Raw genomic sequence first — 23,296 nt, forward strand, 5'->3', positions numbered from 1 at the left:
AACAGGCCACTTGATAAAAATGAGTTTGTCAAAGGCAAATCATTTGTGACTAATCTGATGGAAATGAGGCAATGAAGCAGCTAATGAAGGGTTAACAGTTATATATAAATACATATATATGCATCCAAAGGTCTTTGTCAAGTTCCAACATGAATTAGCTCGTCATGAAGTCTGAAGCCATGAATTCAAGGCTGGCCGCAGTTTGACTAGAAAATTAATGTGATAGGTTGGAGAAAGTGGAAGTGAAAAGTTGTTATTTTTTTATTGGAGCAGTGACATTCTCTAAAGTTCAGTACCCTGACCACCACATTTCTTAATAAATTAAATATACAAGGGACAATTTCCAAATTTGCAGATGTTACAAAACTTGAAGTGAAAGTGTCACGAGAATGCTAATCAATTTAAGGAAGTAGACCAAAATGGCAGATGGACGGCAAATAAAGTGGAATGCTCAGCAATGCTTATTGTGGAATCAAGGAGTTGTATAGCGCAGAAATGAGCTCTTCAGCCCAACTCGTCCATGTTGACGGTGAGGCCTATCCACACTAATTCCATTTGCTTGCAAGAGGTTGATATTGCTCTGCTCCATTCCTGCCCAGGTACCTTTGCCCTCTAAACAATGCAATTGTATTTATCTCTATCCACTTCCTATGCAGCTCATTCCACCTGTATCTTTGTGGAAAACCTGCCTTTCAGAAAAATAAATTTTTCCATTCTTACCTTAAATCTATACTTTCACCTTTTAGACTCCTCCACCCAAGAAAAAAGATTATCTCTGCCACTTATCATTTTATCAACCTGAGTTCACCCTTTAGCTGTGTACATTCTAGTGGTAATAAACCTACCCTATCCAATGTCTCTTTACGAAGGTATTTGGGTAGACAGGAGAAGCTGGAGTTCCTGGATCAGAAAAATAGAGGTAGACCTGAGAGAATATTTCAACTAATAAAGGGGCCAGAACAAGATTTAGTTGATCAATAAAACAACCAAAAGAAACTTGAAAAATCCAGATTGCAAAGTTGGTGGTTAAGTTTTGGAATACATTGCACTGGTATCTACCATTATACTTGGCAATGTTCAAAAGGGGGCTAGACAAGTACCTGAAAGAAAAGAAATAAGTCTACAGGAAGAAGATAGTGAGTGGGACAGTTGACTTGCTTCACTGTGTAGTTGGTATGGACATGATGAGTTAAATGATCAACATTCTTGCTACACCAAGTCTGTGAGTCTGAATAATTAATCATATTTGATCAAAATTATAATAAAATAATACTTTTCTAAATATTATGATTAAAACAAATGACAATTACAAATAGGGCAATGCTATAAAATTAAACAGTGGCTACCTTATCAAATGTTATAACTCACTAATAAATCAAAATACCTGCTAGAATAACTCGTAAGTCAGCATTAAAATTGTTAAGCAACACATTTCAAAAATGATATATTTGAACAGATTTAATTCAGCAGGCATTTCAATAAAATTGATGATTTTAGGCTATTTAATCTTTTTATTGAATCAGGGAGTGGTTTTAATAAAATTAAAACTAACTTTATTTTAGCAAGTACTCAAAATGAATAATATGCCAATATAACAAGTTTTTAACAAAAATATATCCCAATGCTTCATATATAAACACTACAAAGAAGAAGTTTAGCATTAATTAACATTTATAGAAAATAGTAAAATAAGTAATGAGATACTTATATATTAAAACAAAAAAATTATTCTGTTCAGTTTTACAGGATAGCTTTAATAAGACTTCAAAATGTAGCCATTATTGGCAGGATACTCACCTCATAAGGCATTTATCTCTGTGTTTAGGTGCTTCTGTTTCTCCTTTGACTATTCTGTTGTCTTCTATATCTTGATGGTAAACATGTTGAGAAGGAAACCAATTTTTGTCATTTTTATGCATGCTTTTAATGTAGCTAATGAATTCTAACTGTATTCTGAAGCAGATGTAGTCTTTCGCACAGTTTCTGTGCTTGAAGCTAAGCCCTTGAAGAATGGAGAAATATTTAAGTATGCCAAAATCATTGCCATGTGATTGCACAAGTTTTTGAGCAGTCACTTATGGAATGTCCAATTTATTCACTTGCATTTGTGAAGTGCATCATTAACACAACAGCTGGATGGCAGTAAGAATAGATGGATGAGAAATCAGACACAACTTTGTGAAATTCCTTAACAAACTGCAAGAAAGACAATTGATGGAGAAAGAGACTGATTTGATAAATCAGGAATCAGAAAATAGCTAAAAATGCACACGAATTTAGGATGAGAAATCACCAAATATTTAATTTTGAATATATAAGATGGAGGTGCTGGTAACATGTTATCATTCTTTTCTCAACTACAGATTCAATAAGCATCAAGGTGTTGTATGGGCTAATTATATCATCTCAAAAAATGTCCCATGCAAAAAAATGTTTAACCCATTTTAACTATTTAGCTTTTTCAAGTTAGTTGCTATTAAAATATTAACTAGATGATATTTGAAAAACTGATTATTGGCAAAAGGGATTAAAATGCAATTCAGAATTGGAGCTTTAAAATGAAACTGCTTTCTGATGACCAAAACTGTAAATCATTGCATTGACCCTAATGTCCTTCAATTGGCACCTGAGACAACTGTGACCATAGAAACTTCTTCACAATTAAAGGACAAAGGTTCCTTCTATTGTGATGTAATAATGCATTAAAAATATAATAAACTTCAATTTTATCTGTGTAAGGCAAACAAAGTTTTGTCATGAGCATTGCCTGATGTTTCTAACAATAGGAGAAATATAAGCAAAAACAAGTCCCTCCAGAGACATTGTGTATCCATGGATTCACTCTGGCACTCTTGCAGGCTCTGCAGCTGCCCTGACTCCAGTACAAACCATCCTCAACCTGAGCTCCACATCAAAAATTCCAATATGATCAGGAAGCCTTCAGCACCAGAAGCCCTTTGGGAGCCCTTTTTGCCCTCCACACTCTCGAATCCCAGATCCCAGACCTGGTTCTCATGTGCCAGTCTCCGCAGCCTGTGTGACTCCTACTTCATGTCATCAACAGCCCACAGCCTGTGTAGGTCCTTCAGCCACTGAACCCCTTGCTGGTTTGCTGCTATGGTCACTATCCTGTCGGGTCATCTCCTGTGTTTCTCCATGGTGGAGGGGGGGGGGTTGTTCTCCCAGATTCTTGTGTCCTGCATCAGTCCACTGCACCCCTTGGACCTACAATCCTTCATAGTATGCTGCCCAGCAGAGGTGCAGCCATCTTGGGCATAGACCCCATGGCTGCAGGATTTTTAAAAATTACCATTAGCTCCTTTAACAAGACATTTAAAACCTGCATGGAACCTTCACCATTACGACCAGGCGCTAGGACCCTGCAGAGCAGGGCTTGTCCCCACTCCTGTTCTCCCAGGTCAGTACTAGCGACACCGCTGCCATTACAGCAGCTCTGGCTCTGCCAGTGCCACCACTTTATTTGAACTGGCTCAACTGGTGGGCAGCCTTTGTGTAAAAAAAAGACATACTTTCAACCTAAAACCTGGTTATGATGGCAGTCAGCACTATTACAATGCCAGTGACCTGAGTTTGAATCTGGCGCTGGCTGTCAGGAGTTTATACACTGTCCCCACATCCACGTGGGTTTCATCAAGATGCTCTGATTTCCTCCCACCCTTCAAAACATATGGGGGTTGTAGGTTAATTGGGGATTTAAGTGGCACAGGCTTGTGGGACAAAAGTAGCTTTTACTGTGCCCTTTTCACAGATACAACCTGACATGCTTATATGTTCTCAGCATTTTAATTTTGTAATGTGGGTTGTGGGGGGGGGGGGTCACGTGACATTTCCGCCTGGAATGAAGTTGGAAGTCGCATCCCCTACCAATCAAGGTTGCACTCTGCCAAACCATTAGTGCACATCTGACCATTGGCCCCTTTAATCATCTAGTGGGCCAGACCCTCCAGCTTACCGTACTAGAAAATCCATCATGTGCAGTAGCTCTTCCTCTTTGCTCTTCAGTTCAGATACGAACCCTGTTCCACTCCAGGTCGCGAAATGTGGACAACGCTGGAGGAGTTGTTGGTTAAGGTACACACAACACAGGGATCAGGGCTGTTAGATAGCATTGGTTCTATGCCCACATTAGACAAGGAATGCCATATAGTGTATAATAATCCTTGGTGTTACAAGTCTGTACACAGTCAGTAGTATTAAGTCTGATGTGTCTGATTTATACAGTGTTTTGTGATTGAGTGTATTCGTGTGTGATTCCCCTGTTGTGATTCCCTTGCATGAGTTTTAATAAAGATTGTTCATGCGTTCAGCCTGTGTCCAGACTCATTGCTTTTTGAACACACATTTGGTGCTGTGAGCAGGGTTGAAAGGAGTCTCAGCTGGACTCGCGCGTTCACGATGTTCCAACTTATATTAACAAGCCTGTGTGTGAGTCTACTGTTGTGTGTGTCATAGCAGACTTCCTCACAAGCAGGATCAGCAGGAAGCACAGCTAGTAAGGGAGACTCAGCACGAAAGTAGAATTCCTCGGTGGACTGACAATAGTGCAGGGTTCAAAAGGTTAATGGGTTTACTGGCAGACCGGTAGACTGGGCTGACAGTTTGAACCCACACAGGGAGAAGATGGGGCACCACGTAACACTCCTCCCTGAGAAGTCAGTATTTTCCAAGACTTAGGCGAGACATGGGGTAAGTCCTTTGCTTATGGGTCTCTCTTGAGATGCCGATAAGAAATGATAGAAGAATTAGGCTAACAGGATGCCCTCAAAGATAGGGAAATAGAATCCCTCCTGCATTGCTGTAGTGCACTAAAGGAGGCAGGCAGACGATCAGAAGAGAGCCTGAGAGTACATAGAAATGAATAAATGTATTCCATTGGAAAAAATAACATCTAATTTAAAAAATAAAGTCACATTATTTGAACAAATTTGGGAACTGTACATGGAACACAACAGAGAAGGCCTACCGCGGACCTTCACCCCCTAAAATGATCGAATGAGAAGAAGACGAAATGAACTGACCCAGTGTGTAAAAGTAGAAGACACAAATTTCTTGTTTATTTTCATTGTGTGATGACATTGTTTAATGGGTTTAATGTTGAGTGGGTGGGGAGGGGGGAAAAAGGGGAGAAAATGACACTCTGTATATTCAAGAGGGAAATGTCTGTGTGTATTTTGGTTAATATGGTTCATAGTGTGAAAAATAAAAAAAATATAATAATAAAAAAGGAGGCAGGAAGACTGCTTGCCCAAGTTTGAGCTGCCAATTTAGAGAAAAAAGGTGCAGAGGCAGCTTGCAAGCTGAATAAGCAGCGGCTGCTGCAGGCAGCTCACTGGTCTGGCCAGCAGTTCAACCCAGTCAAAGTCCGAGCCATTGTCCAGGGAAGGGGGAAAGGGATTGACACATGGACAGGAGATGGGGAAGAGGATGTGTGGATGGATGATGATGATGACCAGACCACGCCCTAACCCCTGTGTGCCCAAGTCTTTGCAAAACTGACCAGTGACCACACAGTTCCAGATCTGCTAATGAGGGCCCCCCATGACCTCCAGAACAGGGAGGTAGCTGAAAATGGGGGACCCCATTTGGGCATGCAGTCACTGTGACATTACAGAGATCCAGGATAACTCCACCAAGGAGCTAATCAGGCTGGGGAACTGATACTGCTAATGGCCAGGTGAACACCTAGCCATGTGACTGCTACAGCTGTAGGATGGGGGGGGGGCATCAATATTTTCCTCCCTCATCAGGAAGCGAGCACCCTAGGCAGTTTGTCTGAACAAGAGATGATTAACAATGCCTTGCGGGTGCCACCAAAAGGCATCAATGAAGGCACCATGCTATGGGAACAGGTGGTGACTACGGTGCAGGCCAGGTTCCCTACGCTCTTTGAATGGGACCGCCACAGCCAACTGCAGTGGCACTCCATCAGTGAGGTGACTCAAGTTATTAGGGAGTGGACACAAATCACGCCATCTACAGAGGTGTCCGCGAGTGCCACTTCCCTGAGAACACAAGGATGCCTGTTGCCTTGGCAGGCTATTTAGTCACCACCACATGCTCTGACCTTAGAGGTCCAGTCTTGCCCCTCATGGGACTGGCGACTGGAAAAAAACCATCTGAGAGACCATTACCCTCCTGGAGGGATTAAAGTACACTGAGTGGGGAGCACCTGCTCAAGTTTGTGGGACTGAAACAAAGTTCAGCGATGCCACCCTGCTGATGACTCAGAGACATGTATGCTGTCAGAAAGAGCATTGTCTGGGAAGCCCTGTAAGGGTGGAGCTTCCAATGCACCACCCTCTTTGACCCAGACAAGCCTCCCCTCTGCTCCTCCCCACCAGAAGTAGCCCCTGATTAATCTATCATGTTACCACAGCAACCAACTCTCCAGACACAAGTTCTCCCAAACACTCCCCCTCCTTCCCAATCCCCCCACCTCACCTATCCCCCTCCTCAAGAAAAAGAAGACTACCTTTCAAGCTGCTTCTCTTCCAGTCAACACTGATCTGCGCTGTGGGACACTACGAATGCAGCAACACTACACTAGACTGTGGCATCTCCATCACTGCTCTGGCACATGCAGCTGAGTGTCTTCTACCTACACAGACCCTGCTTGATGATTGATACAAGAGTTAGTTGTGTTATTTTTTTAAAAAACAAAATATTTCAGAAATGACGCCATTCTTCCACTCCCCTCACCACAACCACCTCACTTCCAATAATCCTTGCTGCGTGGGTGCTTTGGAAACTGGTTCGTTTTTCCTCCCTCCATACGATTTGGCACACATACAGTCCTGACACTCCTAGTGAGTCCAGAAAAGGAGCACACCTTGTCAATATGGTGCATTTAGTTCAGTCAGCACTGGTCCAAACAATCAGTGGGAATGAGAGCAGGAATGCCATCCAGTGGGGTACTCCTATGAGAACCACCGGTAAGCCCTGGATGCGCGCCTGCTGGGGTGATCCCTGGCACGGCAGCGCTCATGGGGGATGTGTGGCTCCAAACGATTGTGGAACACATGGATGAATGGCCACTGTAGTGGGAATGCTGGCCAAAGAAAGGATTGTGGTACTTTCGATTAAGGGAAAGCTGGATGACCTTAAACTACCTGCTCACTAAATAAAGGTGGTACTGGTACTGTTGTCAGTGAGATGCACTGCACATAACATCCTGGGCAAGTCAGCGAGACCACATAAGACTCAGTGACAAACAAATAAATAGGAGGCCAGTTCCAGCAGAATGACATTCCATGGGGAGAACAACCGGATTTAAACTGAATCAATGCATGTTGACCATATAACGAAGAGGTATTAACCATTCCAAAGCTCCTCTGGGAGAAGTGACTGAAGTTCCAATTCCCAAGCTCCTCTAATTTTATCATTAGAAAATGATTGCAATTTTAATAAATTATTGTAAATATTACCTATTAAACCCTTATGGGAAGGATTCAAATGAAAAAGTGTATCAACCAAATCAGGTTGATCTGATATACCTTTAATCCAATACCTAAGCATTGGTTTCAATTTTGCAATTTTTTTATTTAAATTTTTAAAATTTATCTAGTGTACTGAAAGAACAGACAACCAGACGGTTGAGCTCAGTGAGCAGAAATCTGGTTTATTGCTGGCTGCCGGGCTGGACTTATACTCCCAGCCCAGACCTGGCTGAGAACCGTGTTGGGTGGCGCTGACATCACTCGGGCATCACGTGGTCCTCCAGTGCGGGCTTCTGAGCCCGGTGCTGAGAAGAAGGGGAAATCCCCAACGGTGCCATTTTGACTGGCTGCCCCACCGCGAGGATTACAAGGGGGGCCGGTTCGCCTGCCTAGTGGCATGTCACCACACATCCCCCCCCCCCCCCGGAACTGGTGCCAATGTCCTTTTTAGCTGGGTAGTCTCGCTTCTTGGGTTGGGCCACAATCACTGGTTCGGTGGAGTTGAGGTGAGCTGGCTTCAGCCTGTCCACAGTAAACAGCTCCCGCCTACTGCCGATGTCCAGCGTGAAAGTAGACCCTGAACATTGGACAACCCCCTATGGCCCCTCGTAAGGTCTCTGCAGAGGTGCCGCGGGTGGGCCCCGCTGAATAAGAACGTACTCTGTGGAGTACAGCTCGCTGGGGATGTAAGATGGCCGTGTGCCATGTCTGGGTGGTGGTGGGGTTGCGAAGGAGTCCAAGTGGGCCCAGAGGTGGAAATGTAGCTCGTGCGGCGATCGCTGGGGGTTGATGAACTCACCGGGCAGTGCCAACGGTGCGCCATAGACCAGCTCAGCTGATGACGCCTGCAGATCCTCCTTGGGCTTGGAGCGGATGCCCAGGAGCACCAAAAGCAGTTCGTTCACCCAGTCGGGACCGGTGAGTCGGGCCATAAGTGCCGAGTTAAGGTGGTGATGCAGATGCTCGACCAGCCCATTGGCCTGCGGGTGATAGGCCGTGGTGCAGTGTAGCTCTATCCCCAACCTGTTGGCGAGCAGTGCCCAGAGTGCAGAGGTGAACTGGGTGCTCCGATCACTGGTGAGGTGATTCGGAACGCCAAACTGGGCAACAGTGCTCGGGAGCAGGAGTCCGTGGAGGCATCCAGCATCGGATTGCCTCGGGCCAACGAGTGGTGCGGTCTACCACTGTGAACAGGTAATGGTTGTCCTGGGAAACTGGTAAGGGCCTGACTATGTCCACGTGAATGTGGCTGAACCGTTCCCAGACATGCTCGAAGTCTTGCACAGGTGCCCTGGTGTGCCTTTTCACCTTAGACATCTGGCAATGGGTGCATGATCTGGCCCAGCCCGCGACCTGCTTCCGCAGCCCATGCCAGATGACCCGCTCTGCCACCATATGGACCATGGACCTGATGGACTGGTGCAAAAGGTCGTGGATGTGATAGAAGACTTGCCTGCGCCACTGCTGGGGAACCACTAGCCGCGGGGTGCCCATGGAGACACAGTGCCTTCGCCACTAGGAGTCGGGAGGTTTCGGAACCGCAGGCCCGTGACGGCAGTCCTGAAGGTTCGCGTCTTCTCGTTGGACTTCTTATCCTGGGCAAGCTGGTCGAAGTCGAGGACAGGTTTCAGCTTGCAGGTGGCCAGTCGTGAGAGTGCATAGGCAACCACATTGTCCTTCCCCGCCTTGTGCCGAATGTCGGTGGTAAATTCCAACACGAAGGAGAGGTGATGTTACTGGTAGGCCAACCAGGGATCCTTTGCCATCGCAAGCGCCTGAGTGAGGTGTTTATGGTCAGTGAAGATGGTAAAAGTCCTCCCCTCCAAGAAATAGTGGAAATGCTGCACCGCCAGGTACCGCCAGGCACCGCCCAGTAACTCGCGGTCGAAGGCACTATAATTACATTCCGGTGGGCGGAGAAGGTGGCTGAAAAATGCCAGCAGTTTCCATTGTCCATTCACCTGCTGCTCCAGGACGGCGCCGACAGCTGTGGCAGAGGCATCAACGGAGAGCGCCATATGCAGGTCGGTGTGCAGGTGGGAGAGCATGGTAGCCTTAGCGAGGGTGTCCTTGGTGGCCTCAAATGCACTGCAGGCCTCTGGGGACCAGGTGAGCATTTTGTGCTTGACTCTGATGAGGGCAAATAGCAGCTGTATGATGCGCGTGGCTCCTGGGATGAATCGGTTATAGAAGTTGACCATACCCGCGAACTCCTGCAGCCCCTTGAGGTTGTCCAGGTGTTGGAACTCCTTGATAGCGGCGACCTTCGTAGCGGTGGGTGTGGGTCCTTTGGCCATGATGGTATGGCTCAGAAACTGCATGGACTCTTTCCCGAACTGGCACTTGGCTGGATTGATGGTGAGGCTGAAATCGGCCAGCCGGGAGAAGAGTGCGTGCAGATGAGTCTTGTGTTGCACCCAATCCCTGCTGGCAACGAGGATGTCATCCAAGTAAATGAAGACAAAATCCAGGTCCCTGCCCATTGAGTCCATGAGGCACTGGAAGATCTGAGCGGCATTCTTTAGCCCGAACGGCATGCGAAAGAATTCGAATAAGCCGAAGGGGGTGATGATGGCCATCTTGGGTTTGTCCTAAGGATTTGGTGATACCCGCACACCAGGTCAACCCTTGAGAAAACCCTCGCACCGTGCAGGTTGGCCATAAAGTCTTGGATGTGAGGGATGAGGTAATGGTCAGGAACTGTCACCTCATTGAGCCGTCGATAGTCTCCACAGGGGTGCCAGCCACCGGAGGCTTTCGGGACCAGGTGGAGTGGCGAGGCCCACAGGCTGTTGGAGTGCTGAATGATCCCCAGCTCCAGCAGATGCGAACATTCTTCCTTTGCCATCTGAAGCTTGTCAGGTGGAAGCTGGCGTGCCTTGGTGTGAATTGGTGGACTCTGGAACACCCTGTGGCGCGGTGAGGCAGCAGAGAATTGTTACCTGAGGAGGGCCAGAAACTCATCCAGGATTCGCTGGAACTCTTCTCTGGGCGTGCTGATCATGGCCATCTGTGGCTGCTCTGTGCGGGAGGTGTCAAGGTGAAAGGCCTGGAAAGTCTGGGCATCTACCAGGAGCCTACCTTGAATGTCCACCAGGAGGCCATGGGCGAGGAGGAAGTCGGCACCCAGAATGGCGGTTGGAAGGGATGAGACAGTGAACCTCCACGAGAACTTTCGCTGGCCAATCTGGAAGTGGACTGTCTTGTTCCCATACATCCAGATCTCTGTTGCATTGGCCACACGGAGGGGAAGTCCTTGAAGTCAGCTCCTGGACTCGATGGTCGTGGCTGGGATGACATTGATCTGGGCCCTAGTGTCGATGAGGAAGCGCCAGCCACTGACTGAGTCCCACAAGTAGAGAAGGCTGTGTCCTTAGCCAGCCGCTGCAGCCATTAACAGGGCTGATGACACTTCCGAGCCTTGGCTCCCCAGCGCTGGTGGTAGAAGCAGAAGCCTGGAGCGGATGCCATGCCCCTGGTTATACTCCTGGTGGCCCCTGCAGGGGCCGGTGTTCTACCGCAGCATTAGGGGCAGGCTTGGCATGGTCACATCTGTGCCTCGTAACCTGCTGGACCACTGAGCCCTCCGGGAATCGCTCGAGCCATAGCACTTGGGCCTTCTGAACAACCTTCCTCGGGTCGGTAAAGCTCTCTTGGGCCAGTAACGGCCGGATGTCGTCGGGCAGATGGTTGAGGAAAATTTGCTCAAAGTGTAGGCAGTTGGTGTGATCACCCATAAGTGCCAGCATCTTGTCCATCATCACCACCAGGGACCTGTCCCCCAAGGCATTGAGGTGCAGCATCTGAGCAGCACGATGATGCCTGGATAGTTCGAGGGATCCGGTGAGCACTCGCTTGATGGTCCCATATTTGTCTTCAGCGGGTGGGAGCTGAACAAGATGTAGCACACGTTTGGCAATGGCCTGGTCCAGGGCGGCAACCACATGGTAGAATTTGGTCGTGTCGTACGAAATCTGGCTGAGGTGAAACTGAGCCTCCATGTGGCCGAACCAGGTCTCCGGCTCCTGAACCCAGAAATCAGGCAGCTAAAGCACTGATCCCAGGTTCGCTCATGTTGGGTTCAAAGATGAGTGACCCAGTCGGGGTCACCAATTGTAGCAGCAGCTGTACTGCTACTGAAAGAACACACAACCAGACGGGTTGAGCTCAGTGAGCAGAAAACTGATTTATTGCTGGCTACCGGGCTGGACTTATACTCCCAGCCAAGATCTGGCTGAGAACCGCACTGGTGTGTGCCGACGTCACTCAGGCATCACGTGGTCCCCCAGCGCGGCCTTCGAACCCAGTGCTGAGAAGAAGGGGATACCCCCAATGGCACGATTTTGGCCGGCTGCCCCGCCGTGTGGATTACAAGCGGGGCCGGTTCACCTGCCTAGTGACATGTTGCCACACTAGTACTATTTATCTCAATTATTTTTTTTCATTGTCTATAATGGATCAAGCAGTTTCTTTTTGGAAAGGTTTTTTTTTGGGATCTGTTTATAGATGGATATTTTATGTCTTTTAATACAATATTTCACAAATATAATATACCCAAGTCACTTTAAAAAAAATACATTTCAAAGTTAGAACTTTTCTGAATAGATATTAATTTATTTTTATTAAGAATATTTTAACTAATTTTTTAATGATTAGTGAATGGTGACTTCCAAGGGGTGGAATGTAGTCTAGATTTTGGAGGGTTATGTAGCCTCTCTGTCCTGAACCTAGTAGGAGTGTGGGTTGTGGAAGGTCATATGCCCTCTCCATTTGGAACGTAGTCTGGTTGCATCACCAGCCATTCAAGGTTGGACCTTGCCCACCCATTCGTGCACACCTGACCATTCATCCAGTGTTGACTTGGGCTGGACCCTCCAGCTCACTGTATGATAAAGTCCACCACTTTCAGTAGCTCTTCCTCTTTGCTCTTCAGATGAGATGAACCTGGCTCTACTGCAGGTCACAAATTTTGAGCAACACGGGAGGAGTCATTGGTAACGTGTGCACTACACAGATATCTGGGCTGTTAGATAGCACTGGAGCCATGCCCACATTAGACAAATAAGAGAGTGTAGCATATTGTAATCCTTGGTAGTAACAGTTGTAGTACTGGTAGTGTTAAGTCCATTGTGACTGATTATACTGTGTTTTCTGATTGGGAGTATTAGTATGTGTTATCCCTTAATAAAGATCCTTCCTCTGTTCAGCCCATGTCCAGACTCGTTGCTCTTGGAACCCAAACAACACCTTCCTATTTAAAGTCTGACTTAATATGCTGTACTGTAAACTAATGCATTTAATTCAAATCAATGTCAACAATTGTAGTAATCAGTTGAACAAACATTTCAGAATTTGCTTAGCATGCTCTATTGATCTTACTCATCCAATCAAATGAAAGTCATTTATGTTCAGATGTTCAGTGCAGCCTTCACCAGTTGGGGGCTATGGGAGGCATACTCTGGTCTTTGGACTCAGCCATGTCTACTCCCCCGTACATTCCGTATGCTGGAATGCAGTCTGGTGGAGTCTGTTTCGCTAATTTGACATCATTCACCATTTTCATCCACTTGCTATTGAGCTTTTTCTTTGCCTGAATGAAAGGACTTGTTTAGGTAGGGACAAAACTGCCATCCTCAAAATAAAGATCTTGTAGATATTGCAATTTTACAAGTTTAGGTTGGCTGTGGCACTCCTTCAGTCTACGATAGATTCCATAATTTCAATCTTCTATACTATGGTAGAGTTGAAACTAGTGGTAATTCTTTCTAGAGAGCAACATTTGTGGGGGATTTATTGTTGGCGTTCGAATTTCCATCCTTTCTGGCTCCTATACAAATCCAGGAAAACTGATAATCTGGCCCACTCAGGACTTGGGTATTGTCAGATTGGCAGATTTTTTGGACTACTGGAAGCCATTTTTATTCATACTTTGCTCTCCTTTGCATATATAGTGAGGTTACAGTTGCTACCTTACAATCTCCATGTACCTTTCAAAGCAATTTTAGTTGATCATCAGTAATGAATTTATTACTTCTGCTGCCACATCTTCTCCATCCCTGTGCAGGGGATTTGTTTTAGTGCTTTACTCTCTCTATTTTATCCAATCTAGTGATAATAATAATCTTAAAATTCACATTGTCATTGGATCCTTGGATTACATTCTTGCTACATTTATTGGATGCACTTCAGTGAATACTAATGCAACAGATTTATTTAATGCCTCTAGCATTTATTTATTCCCAATTATAATTTAACCTGACTTTGAATGCATGTATTTTTGCTATCTCTTTCGTTACACCTAGCTGTGGAAACACTTATAATCTTGCTTTTTATACTTTACTTTCACAACTGTCTTTATCAATTTTTTGCACTCATGGATGCTTCTTCCAATAACTCTCAGTCCTCAGGCATCCTACTTCATTTGGCAATACTGTAAAGTGATTTTTATAATCTAATATTATTCTTAATATGTCGAGCTTCAGATAAATCTCTTTCCTATCAGTTGTTTTTAGTTCTCAATGGAATATATATTTGTTGAATGATTTGACATTTTTTGAACATTAGCAAACTCTTAATCAATATTCCCAATTTTAGTCAATTCACCCCTCATATCTACAAAATTGGCTCTATTTAAGATTGATTGTATACCGTTCAAAATTCTATCATATTGTGAGTGACCCCCCCCCCCCCACCCACTGAATAAGTGCTGGAAAGTATTTGCAATATTGCACTGAGGAACTGCAGTTGGGAAAACATTGGCCAAGTTTGCAACATGTTGAATTTTGCTCACAGGGATGCAGGAATCCCAAATTGGGTGGTACTTACAGAGTGAAAGGCCAGGTGTTCCAAGTGCAGCTGCTGATATTTTCTCACAACATATGGCCCATTAATTATGACAGCTACAAGTTACGTGCATGCATTTTCCCTTGGGTTCAGAGTTAATGAAGAGCTATATTAATGCAAGCTGATATCTTTTTATTTTTTTTTCACACTATGAACCATATTGACCAAAATACACATAAACCTTTCCCTCTTGAATATACAGTGTCATTTTCTCCCCTTTTTGTCCCCTCCCTTCCCTCCCTCCTTCCCACCCCCCTCCCCACCCACTCAATGTTCAACATATACGATACATTAAACAATGTCATCGCACAATGAAAATAAACAAGAAAATTGTGTCATCTACTTTTACACACTGGGTCAGTTCATTTCATTTTCTTCTCATTCTGTCATTTTAGGGGGTGTAGGTCTCTGTTGTGTTCCATGTACGGTTCCCAAATTTGTTCGAATACTGTGATGTTATTTCTTAAATTATATGTTATTTTTTCCAATGGAATATATTTATTCATTTCTATGTACCATTGCTGCATTCTCAGGCAGTACAAATATGGAATAACTCACGGTACAATGTTTGCATACCACCAACTGAAAATCTACTTGAAGGACAAATTGGGAAGCAGGCTGAGGTTACCAGAAGGAAGCAGTTTTGAATATGTGATTACAGATACAATGATAATTAAAAGATTTGTAACAAACATGTACATCAAACTGCAAGCGAAAGAGAATGATGAAATAAGCTGTAAACCCAAACAAAAGTGGGATTAAGATCTAAACATAAAGATAAAGAATGAAACATGGGAAAAACTATGCTCCGAAACCTTGAGAAATATAATAAACATGAGGTTACGCATGATACAATATAACTGGTTACACAGGCTATACAACATGCCCCAAAAGTTTAATAAATGGGACCCAACACTATCAGACAGATGTTTTCGCTGTAAGAAGGAAACGCGAACAACAGTGTATGCAATTTGGGTATGTGAGAAAGTGGAAAAGTTTTGGGAAGATCTAAATCAGGTATTAAATAAAATCACAAAAAGCAACATACCAAAAAATCCAGAGATCTAAGTAATATAAGAAGTAAAGAACTTGGCCTCAATTTGGACGGAGCACAAAAAAGATTTATTACGATAGCCTGAGCTGTAGCAAAAAAATGTATTATGTCAACTTGGAAATCAATGCAAGCTGATATCTTGAATCAATTCCTACCAGAAGAAAAGGACATAAAATAAAGAAGAATTTTGGAATGCATTTATTCTTGTATACTGAATGAATCATATTATGAATAGTTTAGTTATAGAGCCATATTTTTATGCACCAAAACATGACACTTTATGGATTAAAGTATCATGTTTTAGGATATTAAAATATTGCTCTACTAATTTCTTTAAACAGGAATAATATCAAAAAGGATACTAAACACTTTAAAAAAATGTATATTAAGAGTTAAAAAAAAGGAGAGAGTAGATATAGGGTGATAGAAAATGATGCTGGAGAAATTGTAATGGGAGACAAGGAGATAGCAGAGGAACTGAATGAGGATTTTGCATCAGTTTTCACTTTGGAAAACACTAACGGTACATCTGTCTTTCAAAGCTATCAAGGAAGAGAGGTAAGTGCAGTCAAGATCAACAGAGGGAAGGTGCTTGGGGAAGCTAAATGGAATGCGGGTAGATAAGTCACCTGGACCAGATGGAATACACACTTGGGTTCTGAAGGAAATAGCTGTAGGGATTATGTAGGCATTATTAATGATCAATAGATTCTGGCATGGTTCTAGAGAACTGGAAAATTGCAAATATCTTTCTGTTATTTGAAAAGGGAGAGAGTCAGCAGAAAGGAAATAATTGACCTGTTACCCTAACATTGGTGGTTGAGAAATTGATCGTTAAAGATGAGGTTACAGAGTACTTGGAGGTTCATGACAAGATAGGCCAAAATCAGTATGGCTTCTCAAGGGGAAATCTTGTCTGACCAAACTACTGAATTTTTTTGAGGAAACTACCAGCAGGTGAGACTAAGGAGATGCAGTGGATGTTGTCTATTTGGACTTTCAATAGGCCTTTGACAAGATGTCATACATGAGGCTGTTTAACAAGATAAGAGCCTATGTAATTACAGGAAAGGTGCTAGTATGAGTAGAGCATTGGCTAATTGGCAGGATACAGAGAGTGGGAATAAAGGAATCCTCTTCTGGTTAACTATAATTACCAGTGGTGCTCTGCAGAGGTCAGTGATGGGACCCCTTCTTTTCAGATTAATGACTTGGATTGTGGAATAAATGGTTTAGTGGCAAAGTTTGCAGACAATGCAAAGATAAGTGGAGGGGCAGGTAGTGATGAGGAAATGTAGAGGCAGCAGAGAGACTTAGATAGATTAAGAGAATGGCCAAAGTATCTGCAAATGAAGAACAATGTTGGAAAGTACATATTCGTGCATTTTGGGAGAAGGAATAATAGGGCAGATTATAATTAGGATCGGGAGAAAATTTAGAATTCAAAGGTACAAAGAGATTTGGGAGTCTTTGTGTAGGATACCCTAAAGGTTAACCTCCAGATTTAAAGGATGATGAAGAAGCTGAATGCAATGTTAGCGTTCATATCTAGGGGATAGGATATAAGAGCAGGGATGTGATGTTAAGGTTTTATAAGGACTCACTTGGAGTAGGGGGTATAGTTTTAGTTCCTTATTTAAGAAAGGATATGCTGGCTTTGGAAAGGATTCAGAGAAGATTCAGAAGAATGAAAGAATTGGAATATGATGAAAATTTGAATGATCTTGGACTGTCCTCCTTGGAGTTCAGAAAAATTAGAGTAACCTCATAGAAGTATTTTGCATGTTGAAAGGACTGGGAAAACTAGATGTGGCAAAGTTGTTCCCCATGGAAGGGGAATCTAGGACAAGAGAGCACAGCTTCAGTATTGAATGGCACCCATTTAAAACAGAAAAAAATCAAGAATTTATTTAGCCAGAGAGTGGTGAACCTCTGGTATTTGTTACCATGGGTGGCTGTAGAGGCTAGGTCATTGGGAGAGATTGATAGGTATTTGAATAATAAGGATATCAAAGGCTATGGAGGGAAGGCAGGGGAGTGGGGCTGAGTGGGAAAATGGATCAACTCCTGATGGTATGGCGGTGTGGACTTGACAGGTGGAATGGCCTACTTCTGCTCCTTATGGTCTTATAATTTTATTTTACAGAGTCTAGTTTCCCATTGCAAGAATATTTAATGTGCTCATTTCAAGTAATTCTCTTCAGATCAAAGGTCACACTAACTTAGAATGTTTTAAAAATTACCATCTAAATGCTAAGTTCATATTTTAAATTTCAAGCAGTGGGCATGTCACTTGTTGAAGTGTGTTAGCGGTGTACATGAATATGAACCTAATAAACTAGGACAACCAATGGATAATAACTGCATTTGGTGTAATGATAATTAGTATTTAATAATGAGCTGTATTAATAGACTTGTTCAATTGTTCAGGGACAAGAATGATTGATGCCAAACAATTTCTTTTTTGTCAGAGATGTTCTTGCAGCAAACTCTTTTGGGACAGTGCATCTATGTGAAATTTACCAAGTCAATTGGAACCTGCCACTGCCTGATCAACTTCTGACAAAGTAATTTTCACCACTGATTTCCTGGGTTTAGTTAACCCACTATTGAAACTTCCAAGGCCAATCAAAATGAGTTCAATGAAATTGTAGTAGGTGCACAAAATATTATTGAACTAAAGTTACTTTGCTTTATTTGAAAATTAAGATGAGGTTTACATTCCACGTAGGATTGCTTTACTTTATAAAAACTACTAGAGCCACCCTCCTCCTAACTTGCCACTTTTATTCTTTATCTTGAAAAAAAACCATGCTCTTTAACAGCATCACTAAACCAAAAATAATATTATTTTTCTTAATCTCCTTATCTGATCTTCTCTTTTCCTTCATTTTAAAGCTGATATTTAGATTTAACTTTACGAACCTTTGGTTTCTCTCATTGCTTCAGCTCTGGAGTTGCATAATTCCATATTTTTGTACAATTAAGTGAACCATTAAACTGTATGAAACATGTCGATTCTTGCACGTTTTTAATTCAACCACTGGAAAGTCTCTTCTTTTCAGAGTGAAGGAGAAGATTTTCAACGGACCAGACTTAGGATGTAAATTTGGTTTGGTTATAATTAACCCTATTTGATCTTGCATCATCGAACTCTGGATCAAGCACTCATCTGATGAGCAGAGTTTGCTTTGGTTGCTCTGTCCTATACTTTCATAATCTCAAGAACTTGTTGTCATATCATCAAGCAATTTATGTTGTTTCTAAGGACCACAAATCAATTCTCCAACACTTTATGCATGCTTATACTTTTATGAATGTTTTAATAAGTAGCAATATACCTTTCTAAAACTTTGATATACTTTATGTGGTACTGAGCCTTCCACCTTCCATAACTTTGAGGTCTTCAGAATCATGTATCTTTCTACTTCTCACCCATCCCAAATACTCCTTCCCTCTGATTGCTGGCCCACAGAATACCCAGCTCAAGCAACACTAAAGTTATCATCCTTGATTACATATCTAACCATGGCTTTGTTAGGACAGAGAAAGGTTTTTTTTTTCTCTCAAACGCTGTCAATTTTTCTGGTCCTGATAATATGTGAGGCATCTCTGCTCCACAAATTATAGATCTTTTCAAATCTCCACTTTTATTTGCTCCAAATTATTGCTTTAAATTTTCAATATTCCCTTTTAAACATCATGCTTTTCAATCTTTTTTTTAAATCTCAAATCTCAATTTATTAAAAATTACTGGTTTGATTAATCATTTCATCATCTGCCTTAATATCTTCTTATATACCTAGTAGTTTTTTTTTTAAATTAATCGCCTGTAATGTATCTTAGAGCTATAGAAATAAACACTCTTGCTTTTCTTATAAAATTTTGTCCTGGATATAGTTCTATAGTTTTGAGGTTTCATGCAGGCTCATGTCTATGTTTATAACATGCCTGTGTCCTGATGCAGAGTCTGATATCGACCATCCCTTTGTCTCCATATGTGCTGCTTAATCCATTGTCTCCACAAGTTTGTTTCATCCACGAAAGTTTTATGGTGTGTGCTGATGACAGGTGGGAGAGAATTGATTATGAGGAAATAAATCCAGGAGTAGAACTTATGGAAATGCTCTGAGGTACTACATGGAGTCGATGGGCTGAATGGTTCCCTTCCATGTGAAATATGTGGAATGCAAAATTGTTATTCTGTGTAAAGAAACTTCTTGGATTTATTCTATTTTGAAGAAGTTACATTTTTACACGACCCTATCTCCGAACAACGTGTGATATTTTTGTAACAAGTTAACTCTTGAGATATAATTGTGGCATAAAGAGCTAATGTGAACATGTGTAATATTAAAAGCTGCCTACCCGTTGCCTACTATAAGCTTAGTTAATTTTAGGTAGCTGTGGAAGTGTGGATACTAATAGAACTAAACTGATGAGCATGCTTTCAGAATTTTATGAGCCACATATATGTAAAATACAGGCTGAACAGAATAAGAATGAAGTTATTTTTATCACAATATTCTTTAATATTAAACATTGCTGAAAGGCTACTTGCTTGTTGCAGGCTGGTATGTCAATCATTACTTGTGTCAAATTTGTTCATTTAATTAGATTTTCGACATTGGCTAGAACTGGAGGCAATACTACTGCTTGGTATCATACTTTTTATCATTCTGAATTCATTGCAATTTGCACAAACTTGAACAACGATATGCCTGAGATTGAAAGCCAACTCATGCACAGTGTTTGCTTCTCATCTCTTTGGTGCAGAGGGTGTGACCAGTCAAGTTTGAGTTGGATACTAAGAAAGGACAAAGCTTTAAATTCTAATCAAATAAAACAGCCTTGAAGATAGTACCTAATCTGATCAAAAGCCATTGCTACTCCTAATGACTTAATTTGAAGAGAAGGCGGAAAGATTTGTTTGTCTTCATTTTATTCAAATCAATAGCAGGTCAAATCAAATATTTAATTCAATTCTGTTCACAAATTTGTCATTTATAATTCTATTACCAATCATTTTAAAATGGCTTTAGATTGTTTGTGTACACTAGAAACAGTAAACTGGTTCTGAATGGTTTTGATGACATTTGCATTCACTATATCCTTTATCAAGAATCCAATTTATTCTCTTGTTGATGGCTATATTCTAATTATTATGATAATAATTAATTGATGGAAAAATAGAAAAGATACAATTAAAAAATTCAGTCATTATGTTTTATTTTAAAAGCAGCCTGTTTTAATTGAAATTGATTTGACTGTTTTTTTGTGTTTTTAATAAAAGTACAGTAACACACCCCAGTAGCCAGCACCTATGGGGATTGGCCAATGCCAGATAAGCAAGTTTTCCAGTTGCTTGAGACTCACACTTGCATTTAGAATAAACAGTTTAAAAGGGAAAGTACTATCCTTTCTTTGAATATTTTATTTAAAAATGTTTCAAACATGTAGTAGTCAAATTTAATATAACAGTACAGATTAAAAATGAAAAAAAAAAACTAGAACTAAATATATGATGGTATATAATCCCCCCACAAAACCTTCCTCCCCGCAAATCCCCATCCCCCAGAATAGTTAATAGAAAGATAAAATATAGTTAAAAAAGTGATGCCAGCTAACACACATATTTAAACAAAATCCTTTGATACAATTCAGAAGGGATTCTCGCCAGGTCCAGAGGCATGGGAAGCACAACATTATAAATTTAAACTTAACCTTTGAGTATACAGGAGCCAGATTTATAACAACGTAGCATATTTATTTCTCAAGTTATATGTAATTTTTTTCCAAAGGAATACAACTTTGAATTTCTGCATTCCAACATACCATACTGTGACATAGATATGTTTTTGGGAAATAAATTAGGAAAGATTTGTTAGAGTAGGTTACATACAAACACTTTAAAACAGATCTTATTTGAAATACTGGAGCTCTGCTAATGCTAGACATATCGACTCCACAGCCTTTGCAAGAGATTTGGAGAGCGCCCATGAGACCTCACTAATGGATTGTTGTTTACAAAAAGGCAACGGATGAAAGAGCTTGTCAGAGCCGCATATTGTCTGGAAAGGAACTTGCTATTTCAAGAGGGTCATGTGGTTTTACAAGCAGAGAGAGTCAAACAAGTTTTCTCTCAGAGAGAGAGTGTGTGTGTGTGTGTGTGTGTGTGTGTGTGTGTGTGTGTGTGTGTGTGTGTGTGTGTGTGTGTGTGTGTGTGTGTGTGAGTGAGAGAGAGAGAGAGAGAGAGAAAGGGAGAGAGAGAGAGAGAGACCCAGAGATCACTTCTACAGTGTTACAGCCAGCAACAGCAGCTGGGACTGGAACAGGACAAGCTGGCAAGCTTGTGGAAAACCCCATTTGGAAGTCGGGTTGTGAGTTCTTATGTCAGCCTGGTCAAAGCCATTGTAGTTCATGCAAGAGGGGAGGACTGGCTGTCTAATGTTTCTCTTGGAATAAGAGGAACAAAACCAACTCTGTGGTGACCTGAAAGAAAGAGCTAACCATCTGGAAAACCTTAATGGAGCAAGTTTCTTCAGCAAGACTCTGAAGTGGCTGATGGAAAAATCAGTTGTGGGTGTTGACGTACAAAGAATCTCTCCAAAAACTGACAAGAACCTTCCTGAACCATTTACCTTTCAAGCACCAAAGCCTAGTGCACTTCATAAATGCTAAATTCTCTGCACGGTATAAGAATTCCCTGCAACCAGTGAACTTGGAGGAATAAGAAATGAGATTGGACTATGAATCAAAGAACCTTTCTGAACTTACACACATATTACATACACATGCACTTAGAATTAGAAGGGCGTTAAATTAGATTAATTAAGTCAATAGTGATAAGTTAAAGTGTGATTCTTTTTTCATTTTTAAAGATAATTAAAAGCAACTTTTGTTTAAGTAACCATTCATCTTGGTGAATATCTATTGCTGCTGGGATTATGGGTCCTCAGGGCTCGTAACAGGAGATACACAGAAGACTGCAGATGCTGGTATCTGAAGCCAAAGACAATTTTCTGGGGAACACAGTGGGCTAAGCAGCATTAGTGCCCACTAAGTTCCTCCAGCAGATTGTATTTGATAACTGAGTGTCTGCTCAATATAGCTCTGCTCTACTCTACTTTTCTGTACAAAGTATTGATTAGTTAAAAGTTACTTCTACCTTGGTGGGTAAGGGAGCAAAGGATCAACAAAGCCATTTGATATTGATAAATGCAAAATACAATAAATTACCTTGCAGACTAGTAAATGATTGTATATTACATCTGCAGGATCCATAGTGCGTTACTTACATTTGCTGTGATGGTTGCGGGCATCAGTGGCGTCCCAGGGTCCAAAGGCTGCTATGTCCAGTTTCTGCCATTGTTTCGATGGCTGTTCTCATCAATGCCACCCCTTTCCAGTGCTATATTGTGTCCACGCATGCATGGTGGGTTTTGCGAACTGGGAATGGTTGGCACATGTACAAGGGTTTGGGGACAATTCCTCAGAGTTTGTTAGACTGCCAATTGGTGTGGCAATTGACTGCCAATTGATGTGGCAGGTTAAAGACTAGGACCGTGAGTGAGACTCTAATTTGTTTTTGTTGAACATTACTATGGATATCCTTATCACGGATTGTTATTTATAGACATTTCATAGAATCTTAAAGAAGGTTGTTACAATGGTCATTATTATTGGAACATTACATTATTATAGATTTCTCCAAGTCTTTTGTGATTTAATATATAAACCATTTAAAACTCATCTGGACTTCATGGTGAATCAATCAAAATGCTTCACAAACAAGAGCCTCACCCTGTCTCTGAGCAGCTTTTATGGATAGCAGTTGCAACATTTAGTCAACAAAAAAATTGTAGGAACAGAAAATAGAAAAATAGAACATATAAAATTATCCCTCTTTGGTTTGGAGTGATAAAAAATACAATATGGTGAC

General features: G+C 42.0%; 1 protein-coding gene across 4 annotated transcripts in view; it reads right to left on the reverse strand.

Annotated features, from left to right (window-relative positions):
• LOC138763280 (putative uncharacterized protein C3orf49) overlaps positions 1–22,900 on the reverse strand; it is a 38,075-nt gene extending 15,175 nt beyond the window's left edge. For 2 of the 4 annotated variants that reach the window (XR_011357467.1, XM_069937153.1), the window contains exon 1: positions 1,798–2,625. Coding sequence is in view for 3 of the 4 variants with exons in the window: in XM_069937153.1 (XP_069793254.1) it covers positions 1,798–1,919 (122 nt within the window). In the remaining variant the exon portion in view is untranslated. Of the gene's footprint in view, positions 1–1,797; positions 2,626–3,973; positions 4,061–22,652 lie in introns of those variants that run through there. The other 2 variants (XM_069937152.1, XM_069937150.1) reach the window with 2 other exon arrangements.
• Positions 22,901–23,296: the final 396 nt, after the last annotated feature.

Source organism: Narcine bancroftii, chromosome 5 (assembly GCF_036971445.1).
Source record: "Narcine bancroftii isolate sNarBan1 chromosome 5, sNarBan1.hap1, whole genome shotgun sequence".
NCBI classification, from domain to species: domain Eukaryota; kingdom Metazoa; phylum Chordata; class Chondrichthyes; order Torpediniformes; family Narcinidae; genus Narcine; species Narcine bancroftii.